Source organism: Diachasma alloeum, unplaced genomic scaffold, assembly GCF_001412515.2.
Source record: "Diachasma alloeum isolate Michigan unplaced genomic scaffold, Dall2.0 Dall_scaffold_00176, whole genome shotgun sequence".
Taxonomy (NCBI): Eukaryota; Metazoa; Arthropoda; class Insecta; order Hymenoptera; family Braconidae; genus Diachasma; species Diachasma alloeum.
The window spans coordinates 5874895-5886531 of record NW_021680342.1 but is presented as its reverse complement, the minus strand read 5'-3'; the positions used below and the strand labels follow the sequence as shown (position 1 = coordinate 5886531).

The 11637-nt window shown below is 39.1% G+C and overlaps 1 protein-coding gene across 1 annotated transcript; it reads right to left on the bottom strand.

Annotated features, from left to right (window-relative positions):
• Window positions 1-3629: 3629 nt before the first annotated feature.
• On the bottom strand, window positions 3630-11637 carry LOC107040916. Its single transcript, XM_015261263.1, has 4 exons — window positions 11565-11637; window positions 8642-10916; window positions 6227-6983; window positions 3630-4074 (listed from the first exon to the last, which is right to left on the bottom strand). The coding sequence occupies exons 1-4, from the start codon at window positions 11565-11567 to the stop codon at window positions 3969-3971; spliced, it is 3141 nt and encodes a 1046-aa protein (XP_015116749.1). The 5' UTR covers window positions 11568-11637; the 3' UTR covers window positions 3630-3968.

Below are 11637 nucleotides of genomic sequence, written 5' to 3'. Positions count from 1 at the left end.
TATTTTTTCTATTTTTAATTACATTGCAGAAATAATTTTCAAAATCCAGGGAAACTGGCGATGATAGTACCATTCAACTCTCAACTCTTGTTGATATCTTGTTTATTTTTTTTTTCGAGTTACTTGATGTGCTTTTAATCAAAATAATGGAGCTAATTAAGGTGGTGGGAAGGATTATTAAAGAAAAACATTCGGCTGATGTTGGTTTTAATCATAATTTCTTGTTTCTTTAATTCACTTGTTTGCTTTCATCAGGAGATAACATGACAGATGCAATTACGTTATTTTAGTTTCGATTGTTGACTTCAGAGTTTTTTTTCTTCTATCTTACAGTAAGGTGCAACATTTTCTACTAAAATAAAAATAGTTTTTTTTTTCTAGTCCTTTAAATGTGGTACAAACGTAACACAAAGTGCTCACAAAATTCTAGGATACCATTAAATTTGTTTCGCTAATTTTTTCGGTTTTTTCGTTTTTCTTTCGTTCTCACTAAAATAAATTTTATTTTTATCTCGAGGTCTAACGCCTATTCACTGCGTTGCTTTTATTGAGTCGATTATTCTGTTAATTTTTTTTTTCATTGATTCATTTTACTGCGCAGTGATAGTTAGATGTTTTTATGGCAGTTATGATTTTTCAGTGTGTGTTGTCGGTATTTTAGATTTTTTATTGTTGATTTTGTCAAATGAGAAGATAATGTATAATCGAAACTAAATGCTGCAGTGTTCACTCGAAAAAGTTACTATTGTTCCGCTTGAATTGAGTTTTAATGTTTCTCTTTTCGTTTAATAGTCGTTTCTTATTCACCCTCGTTTGATGAGTACTTCGTAACATTACTTCTGTGGATCCTGTAATACTTTTCATTGTCATTCGATCTCGTTATATAACTCGTCATTTGTTCCTTTTTTCGTTTATAAAGTTTGCATCATATGCGAACTCTTCCCTTAATCACTAAATATGATCTTTAAATATATCTGCATTATTCATTTATTAATATACTACTCTTTTCCTCTTACTTTAGTTCTCATTTTATTAATAATCTCTGTGGAATTTTATTGTTAAATGGTAGAAGATGAGCTCTGTAATGTTAATTCATTAATGACTAGAGTCGAACAGTTTTAAATGCATTCAATGTGGTTTGGTACTTGAGATTATTTCGCAATAGCGTGACCAGTTTCTTAGATTTTTCGTCACTGTAATTTTATTCTTTGATCTAATGAATTTAGTGAGATGCATATCGGGTGGAAAGACCACATGCTATTGCAAAAATAATTTCTTGAGCTGGGTTTCAGATGAGCAATCGATGTTCTTCGGCACGATACGATACGATACTGAATGGAAAATTAATGATTCTTCTTTTTTTAAGTGAGATCATCTTTTCAAAATATCTGAAACAAAGAGATGAGATTATTTCAGAAATGACTGGAGGTGTTCTTTTGCATAAATTCTGCATTCATTCAATGGAAAAATCTGATTCTTCATTCACTCGAAACTTTTTTGTTCGAAGCTTTTACGCGGAGAAAAAAAAATCAACGAAAAATGAATACAATCTAGGTAATTGGAGAGTGAAGTTTTACATCAGGATTTTACATTTGAAATCAAGGGAAAAATGTGAAACAAAGAATAAACTTTCCCCTTCATATCGCAATTTTTCACAAACGAGCAAAAAAAATTGTGAGTTGTTAATGAAATCCTCAGTAAATTTTCACCGTGCACCATTCAGTAATTTTTGCAGTATTTTTCATGCAGTTTTTTGTCGTTTTTTTCCTCCGTTTAGTATTTTTTATCATTTTATCATCTCCTGACACAAAAAAACTACCTCTGGAAATAAAAAATTCTCACTTCAAGGAATTCGTACAAGGCCTGATATTTGGCTCAAGAAATTACTTTTGTACTTTTTCTCAGTGCATTGAGCCCTCCGTTCTTAATTATCTCCTTCCGCTCAGCATATTTTCCCTTCCAATCTCATTCGTATTCGTAAATCCCTAAAATATTACCTATTAATTCACTAATTAATGAAATTCCGGTCGACGAGAAATGTGAGGAGAAGAGCGACGATGAATTCTCTAGCTTCTGACGCACGCAGTTAAAAGTTGCATTCGCAGCTCAGAGATTTTTTTATTCATTTTTTTATCACAGCCAAATCTATGTACATATGGTAACGCGTAGGCACACACGTACAATATGCATTTATACATATTTACCAACCGTGTATTAATGACATTATATTTTCATTGTCGATGAGCGATGAAGTTGGGAATAGTTGGCAAAGGTCGATTAAACATTCTCGGGTGGTTATAACTCACATTAATTACTTAAACAACGTGGTTTTTCTTTCACATTAAACATCTTCCATGATTACAGAGTATTAGGTAAGTTTCTATAGGATTATACTGCGAATTTATCATCCTTCTGTTCCTAAATTACGTGTTAATGAGTGTACATGTAGCGAGGCTAGAGTGTTTTACAGAGGAACTCTTCTCCAAAATTCCTTGACAATCGTGTGGTCTACAATTTTCCGTGAATGAGGCGAATGCAGAGATTGAACTTGTGCACAATAAGATACAATGTCAATCAGTGTATGTAATTAAAGGATGAAAGTAATTTGATCGAGTTACCGAGGAAATTTTCCAGTTTCACGAAGTTGTTGACGGATTCCCCTGCGGTTACGGTGAATACATGACAAGTAATACTGAATTAGCTACAAATTGGACAAATTTATTCACCTCTGCCTTCTCCCCAATCACATATTTCGGTCATTCATTGTATTCTACCCACTCAAATCCAGTTAACAGTTGCAAAAAGCTCCACTTCCATAATTTCCCTAAATTTTTAAATACCCCTTCAACGTCAGTATTTCAACTTTACGCATTGTTAATCCCTCATGATTAATCTACTTATGTTTTGACGACGTTGCACGATAATCATCGCACGATAGAAAGAAGAACTATATAATAACTCCGCAAATGTCATCTATGACAAATCTACATTATACTTTCCAACGTTATGGAATAACGACTCAGTGGCTCTATGACTTTGTCTCCATTCGCTCTCGTTTAACTTTACGATATTCTAGTATGTGTGTATGAAGTCAATGGGTTTATTTCACTTGCCAATTGGTTTTTACTCTGTCTCCTCACCCCTTCCCCCCCCCCGTCCACCTCACCCCTTTCTCATCCCTCTCTTTACCCTCAAAGAGGGACAATTATTTTAACGTGTAACTCCGTCGCACCTCCCTTTTATTCCATCTTTTTTTTTTTATTCATAGCAGTAGAACGCCGTCCCCCGAGGGGTAACGCTGAGGCATTTGTACCACAACAGTTTGTTTTAAAGCTTTTTTCATTCATGAAAAAGAATTTAAAAAAACGTAAAACGAGAAATGAAATTGTTTTTTTCTCTTTGTTCGATTACAGTGAACCGGATGACGCTAGAGGGGGGGGGGGCTGGAAGCCACAGAAAATGAAATTCAATGGTCAAGGCAGAGTGAATCGACACTTCGTGCTAGTTCGAAGTTCGTGGGGCGAAAAAAAGGCAATGAATGAAAANGGGGGGGGGGGGGGGGGGGGCTGGAAGCCACAGAAAATGAAATTCAATGGTCAAGGCAGAGTGAATCGACACTTCGTGCTAGTCCGAAGTTCGTGGGGCGAAAAAAAGGCAATGAATGAAAAAACAACTCGAGGATGAAAAAAAAATCAGCAACTCTCATTAAGAATTCGTGTACGTATGTCAATGGCACTCGTTAAAGAATGCAAATGTTGTCCCCCCCCCCCTCTTTCGTTTCTCCTTTGCTTCCCTCATTTGCCTTGAATTAATTACGACAAAGTACGATGGAGTTTAAATTAGTGGACGGTGAAACCAGCAGCAGCAGCAGTAGCACGAGAATGAACGTGTGTTATGTGTGAAGTCCAAAGCTAAACAGTGGTCTCCCGGTCAACGTGAATGTACTCCACGAAGCCGGGAGGCGTTTGTCAGGACGAGCCGAGTAATGATTCCTCAGTTGGTGCTCTTCGCGGTGTAGCCCCCGATCTCCTGAGACTCTCGTCATTGTAGAGCCTTTTAGCGCGGGCCTTTGATCTAAAAATTTATCAAATGTACACATTTCATTATTCAGATGTTCCATTAAGGTAGACCAAGGGGTAAAGTGAATGGTGGTTGTTGATAGAATTTTCGTCTGATCCAATAATGGAAAATGGTTTGTCGGTTTCAATTTGATTACTTTACGAAATGGAAAAACAAACAGAAAGTGTAAACACTCCGTCACTTCTACAACTCTGCAAAGATAGGGAGGGAGTTCGGTTATAAGAAGTCTGTCTAGATAATTTAAGGAAATACTCTCTCCCAACTCACTCCGCGGTAGTGAAAATTTTATGGAGTAACATGCTTTTCACTCTATAAAGTCCCCCAAAATTTTTTTTCTGTTTTTCATACGTATGTAATGTTTTGAAATAGTCGGCCTTAATCCCGCAAATTAAAAATTGTGGCGCTTAACACTGGATGAAGTCACTTGATACCCCGAAGCTTCAAACTCTCTTAATTTTCAGTATCCATACCAATAAGTCAGTCTGTTATTATGATTACTGAAATTTTGATCCCTATAAAAATCTCTCGGCAAAAAAATGAGGATTTCCGGAAGATTTTACTCTACTCTAGAGACGCGAAAAATTTATGAAATTAAAAATTCATTTATTCATGATCCATTGCGAATGAAGTAAAACAGATGCTTAACTTTATTCTTTGGAGTGTAACGAATATTTTAAAAAACTAAAATCATATGAAAGCTACGGCGCAAGGAGCACTTTGGAGGTAAAAACAGGAAAAAATGAAGTTTCCCCAATTATTCCCATATTCGTCATATATCACAAACTGTTCAATGACTGCCAAGGCCCAGTGAAGACTTTTAAATTTACGCATCCTATTAACGTATCCTATTAAGAATATTTCTGTGTCTAAAGAAATTGATGAGGTTTTAGATAAATTGAGACTTTGAGAAATAAACTGAAATAGAAAATAAAGAAAGCAATTTATTGCATATGAGGTATTCCATGCCAAATGAGTCAAACGCTGACCCTCACCCTCTTGGAAATTGATGGCAATTTTTTCTACGATTGGAGAGGTTGAAAAACTATATGTCAAATTTTTTCAGATTTTTTCGGCAGCCCAGTTCGGAGATATGATTTTTGTTTCGTTTTTCCGGTTTTTTTCAATAACTCGAGTTCTATCCATCCGATTTTGATTTATTAAGCGTCAAAATTTTTCATTTTTTGCTGCCTATAAGAATATTTTTAGTGAATTTTTTTTTTTCGATTTCTAGATGCGCATAACAACGACTTTTCGAATAAAAAAGTTGAAAAACTTGAATTTTGCAAATTACGTCACGGATGATGTTTCATTTTTTTTCAGTAATTCTTATAATCAAAACAAGTATTTTGAACCATCATACAAGTTGGGTATCGTCCTGGATCTATTTTATTTTCAATTTTTTCGTTTCGAAATTCCGTAAATTTGGTCGTAACACCTGAAAATGGCGTTGATTGACTTTGATTATAGACAGTATGAAGTGAATTTGATTGCATACTTATATATTACATATTTTTCCGATACATAATCGAAGTCGTTTTGTGGTATTTTGACCAAAATTGCGAAATTTCCAAAAGAAAAAATTAAAAATAACATAGATCCAGGAGGATGCCCAACTTGAATGACAGCTCAAAATACTTGTTTTGATTATGAGAATTACTGAAAAAAAAAATTTTAATATCAACCGTGACGTAATTTGCAAAATTCAGGTTTTTAAACTTTTTTTTTCGAAAATTCATTATGAGCATCTAGGAATCGAAAAAAAAATTACTAAAAATAGTCGCATAGGCGGTAAAAAATGGAAAATTTGGACGCTTAATAAATCAAAATCGGACAAATAGAACTCGAGGTATAGAAAAAAACGAAAAAATGTAAAAAAATCACATCTCCGAAGTGGGCTGCCGAAAAAATCTGAAAAAATTTGAGAGATAGTTTTTCAGCCTCCCCGATCGTCGAAAAAATCGCCATTAAATTCCAAGAGGGTGAGGGTCAGCGATTGACTCATTTGACGTGGAATACCTCATATTGTTATTCCTCGGTTCCTCCTGCTAGGGTACAATGCGACATGCTTGGAGAGAAATCGGCCGATGGAGGCGCAATAGGGTATGATAAAAACCCTCGGGGAAAAAAAAGAAGCACTTATACGTACTTGCACATAAGGATACTGAGAAGACATGCGAAGGCAGTGAGTATACCGGCACCAGCAGCTACAACGAGCCACATGCCAGGGGGTAGAAGACCGAGTAATCTAGCACCACTGCCACAATTCGCCTCGTCATATCCCGAGGGGCAATGAATTCTACCATCGCACCAGAGACTGGGGGCAATACAAGCTCCAATCTCGGGACACGTATGCAGGCAATCGCCCGTACCAATGGTGTCATTCTCACTGACACGTCCTGGAAGACGTAACTGTCTACGAAGGGCCGAACGTGTCTTTGATATCTCAAGCCACGATGCTGCCGCTTGTCCTGGCTCTCTGGCAACAAAATCAATGAGAAGTGCAGCTGGACGTGCCGGTGACAGCCATCTCTCATCAGAATTACCAGCTGTCAGCAGCCACTCCTCGGAGAATACGTGTACCGTGTAATCACGTGCACCAGGTTCTGCTGGACAAACAACCTTGAGTAATTTAGCCGGCCAACCGGAGTAAAGGAGAATTCTATTTGCCGTTGGACACTTTGGTGTTGTTTCAGACGTCTCTGATGGCTGTTGATGTTGGGAAAAAGAGGACAATGTCGTTGATATCGGCGGTGACAGTGTCGGTGGTGGCTCGAGGGGTAAAAACCAACCCCAAGTGAGCACGAAAAGTGAACGATTGTCTCTGGCTTCCACCAGCCACGGCATACCCTCGCAATAAATGTCTGGCCGAGACAGTGGAGGCACCACGAATCTCAATTCACCACCTGTGACGAATAAATTTTACCAACCATGAAATTTACATAATTATACTTGTTAGTTGATTATGCACCCAGGCATAGAAACTCAACCCTCACTCCCATCGAATTTCTCTTCACTAACGTCTGCCGTCTATTCACTCTAGACTCTAGGTAAGCATTATTTGTATACATATTTATAAGTACTTCGAGAGGAGGAAGCCCGGATTACGTGGAATACGAATGAATATATAGGTAACGGGAGCATTGTACGCTGGTTCATTGCCAAAGTGGCTTATTGATAAGCACCTTGTATCGAGTGGTGTATCGTTTTATATATTGAGCTGTATTGCCGATCGTCATTCAACTGAAATATGGCAAAAATGACACTGAAAATGTTTCATTGGAGGTAGAAATTTATTGGGTTCCGATGGATTATAGTTTTTCACGGTCAATAGAATTTGTGTACTTCTTTTTTACACTGAGAGAAAATCAAACAAGTCTGATTTGGACCAACAAAGTCGCTAGTTGACAAGTGTCAGAAAGGAAATTGTTTGATTCAAATTTGAAAGTTTCAAATATGAAAAATAGATCTGCTTTCGATGACAACGAAATATTTGGCTTCACGCACAAAAAATAATTAGAAAAAATTCGATTGGATTTATATTGAACTTTCTATTAATTATTGAAAATATTTAATAGAAAAAGTCAAGAGAATTCGATTTTTCTATATAATTTATTCTCTGTAGATACTTTGTATAAAATTTCCTCGGCTCAAATTTTCCAAGTTATTTTCATTCTATTTTCTATTTCTTCTCATCAAGAAAATCAAACACAAAAACTTGGAAAATTTGATCCGAGGAAATTTTATAGAAAATATCTCAATAGAATAAGTTGTATAGAAAAATCGAATTCTTTTGAACATTTCAATAGACTCGACCAATAACTAATAGAAAGTTCAATAGAATTGTCTAGCGAATTCGCTAGGTTTTTCTGAAAATATCTCATAGAGAAAAATTTATCAAGAAATATTTTGTCAAGAATTCATTTCTTGTCTGTGATTATTGCACAGCCGAACTGAAAAACTGCTATCCCTTGTTTCGCGTAAAACGAACATTTTTCGGGGGCAAACACGTATGAGAGTATCGAATAATGAAGAAGAAGCGCTAGAAATTACGTTTTCATCACGCTGTGCGAAAAAGTAACTTTTTTGGGCACGCTTCGCGTGCCCAAAACGTCCCTTTTCCACACATTGTGAAGAAAAATATCGTTCGATACTCGTGGGAAAAGTGTTTTTTCGCCTTCGGCTCGTGCTATAAACCTCCCACGAGCCAAAAAACTCTTTTCCGCACTCGTAACAAAATATACTATTTTTGTTTGCACAGAGAATACAATTTACTTGTAACTACTAAATCTACTTTTGCGACAAAAATTTTCCGTCGCAGCGTAAAAAATTATTTTTTGAAAATTAAAAAAACTATTTATCGGCACAAGTAAGACTTGTTTGAGAACTCTGTCGTTTTTCTCTCAGTGTACGCAAGAATTTCCACCGAAAGCTTAATTTCGAAAATACTCAGCTATTTGAAAAATCCGTTTAATAGAAAGGACTGTGAAAACGTTTTCCCCTAATTCCTAAATCTTCCAAAAATCCCAAAAGATAGTAAACACTGCACAACTAAAACTCTCACCTTCACCCCTCAGCCGTTGTTTCCTCGGGCACTCAGGCACACGGATGAGTTCAAAACTCGCATAAAAGAATAGTGTCTCAAAGTCCTCGTGCGGTGCTTGCTGATTAACGACAAAAGTAATCTCAAGTGCTTTACCCGAAGATATATGTGTCAAAGGTAGATGTGATGTATTATCACAGAGGCATGCACGCTGTAGTTTAGCATCCCTCCACGGTACCTCGAAGAGGGTCAACTTTGCTTCTCGAGAGTTGGTTTCGGTAAGACATCTGGGTCGGCCAGAGTGAGGATCAGGCTCGCTGATGCAGCTCGTTAAATCACCAAGTGACACATTGTGAATTGTTAAACGTACACGTTCCCCCGGTCCGGCCTCGATTCTATAGGCACAGGATAAATTTTTCACCCCACCTCGACCAAATAAACGGACATCCCTGGGTGATGTAATCTCGCCACTTCTCACTCTCCTCCAGATTCTACTGCAAACACCGTCGCCCCACTGTTCTCCACCCTGAAGGGTTGAAATGAATTCATATCTCGCTTGAAAATTGACATTTCTCAGCGATGTACCGAGCAACATCTCTGCACGTATCGTGAGTGTCGGCGATGCAGTCAAATAACTCTCCACCGGTGTACAGGGCCTCGTGGATCTCGTCAAATTTCTCAAGGCAGCGTGTGCACACAATCTCGGTGTATCATCGCACAAGCTCGTAATGAATGTACCAGTATTTGCTGGGCCATCCCACAGTGTCATTTTTACGGAGCACTGGGGTGCACCAATTTCACTCTCCCGTAATGTGGATGCATTGTCTATACTACTACCACCAGTTAAATCCCTCTGGGAGTAGGATGAAAAATACAGCCACACACGGTCACCTACTGAGCCCCTGAGATTCCAAGTACACACTGAGCCCAGTGGTAATGTGTGCTGAGGTGCACGAAGTATACCGCTTCTCTTTGCCGTATCGTTAACGTAAAAATGACATCCCTGATCGCCTCTTGCATAATCCAAGCCATCTGAATCAACGTAAACAACTGGTATCTCCAATTCCAGTCTTAACGGTGATGAGCCCAGTGGAATTGGCAGGGGTGATGAGCGGAATTCAATCAACATAGCCGGGCCGCGCGCGGTTATCCTCGGAAGTGGTCCACCACAGTAAACCAATAGTATAGAGTCCTCCAATCGTGGCCCATCTCTAAAAACTAAACGATCCTTCTCAGGTGGGCAGTCGTGCCAGACACTCAATTTATTCGTATGATTTTGTCCATTGGTGTGGCCATTGTTCTCCACAACCACTGATGAATTAGCAGTCCCATTGATTAATGAGGATGAGGAGCCCACAAAGCCGGGTAGTATTGGTGCACCAGTGGCAATATTACCCATACCACTGCCAGCCTTAACCGATATCATCGCGTGCTTGCAGGTAGGTACGAATTTTTGCCTCACTGTAATGATACAACTGGCATTTCTCGGATACTCGCCCGGATAATTTGGACTCTGCACGCGGCACTGTTTCTTGTGGCATTCATAGAAATTACGTGAACAATATGTGCTGGGTACTGGTGAGCCACGTTCAATTGTTAATCCAGGTGGTCCAAGTCTAGCGACAGCCTCATTACGTGATAAAAAACGATACCTCAAGCGAAATTCAAAGGGCACTGATGAGGGCGCATGAAAGAGTCTTATTGATGCTGTTACTGTGCTTGTTTCACTGTAGTATGTGGCACGTCCTTCACTGGCACCACACCATGAGCCACCGGTGAAGGGACGACCGAGATCCGAGAGCTGGAGTGAACCCTCAGGGCAACTTGCGTACACAGGCTCGTCGTCGTCGTCGTCGCCGTTGCCGTTTGTTGTTTCGAGTCTGCCAATGCTGAAGGCATCCCAGAAGAGTTGCACGAGTTCACCGTGACTTGATCCACCAGCGGTAAATGTCAAGTGGCATAAAAACGGTAAACGTCCCTCGGTTGGACGTGGCAATTCTAACTCGTAAGTTCTGCCCTCGCGACCATGATAAGTACGATTGCATGGGGTGCAGAGTGCCGGCTCGTCACTCCCATCGCCGCAATCATCGTGGCCATTGCAGTATGCATCCTGCGGTACGCATCTACCATCGCGACATGTTAATTCAGCAAGATCACAGTGGCTCGATACCATTGGTAAACAAATTCCAAGGATTGTTAGCCAAATAGAATGGTGGAATAGTAAATCATTGACACGTCTCCTTCGGCGTTTTCTACGCCTCCATTCGGGCCTCGGACCATCGTCCCTCTTCATCCCCTGTCGAAATTAAATGCATGAGTTATTACAGCAGCCCTTGAGTAGTTTTTTCATCCTCATTCGAGCAAATGACCGGGGGAAGGGAATTCAGTCGAAGGTCAACAGTTGCTAATCCTGTCGCATTATCACACCCAGTGGTCATTGTTTATAATTAATAATTGTGTCAGTCAGTCATTCTGATTTCTACTTCGAAGGAAAAACCCATGGAATTCGGTGGAATAAAAAATCCTTCGGATATTGTCATGTGGACAAATGGTAAATTGAATTGGACGCGGGGTGCCCGTAATTGAATTGATTGGTACGTGTGCACGTGTGAAGTGCACGAAGGAGCAATACATACACCAATACCGATACACGTGTGCAACGAAGGGTAAAGCCACGCGACGGTGCAAATCCCCGTGAATAAATAATTAACACGCGACGTGATTCGACACTTGGTACTTTGTTCCAAGAAATACTGAAATGCCTACAGCAAACAAAATCAGTGATGATAAAAGCCCACAGATGTGCATTTTATATTGAAACGGGACTTCAGGAAGTTAATGGTTCACAAAGCATCACTGATACAACGCATTCCCCTCCCCGAGTCAGCTGGAAATGTTAAAAGGACGATAAAAGGCGTATGATATTTAAGCACATTTGATTTACCATTATTGGAGGTGGGCGTTATTCTCATCACACCGTAGTAATATGATTATGAACGGTGACACTGGCGCTGTCA

What these genes read in the sequence shown, in the direction of transcription:
- LOC107040916 (XM_015261263.1), bottom strand. An exon ending in ACAACGGCTGAGGGGTGAAG is followed by an intron (nt 6,984 to 8,641) that starts GTGAGAGTTTTA and finishes TATTCGTCACAG; the next exon opens with GTGGTGAATTGAGATTCGTG. An exon ending in CTCAGTATCCTTATGTGCAA is followed by an intron (nt 4,075 to 6,226) that starts GTACGTATAAGT and finishes ATAAATTTTTAG; the next exon opens with ATCAAAGGCCCGCGCTAAAA.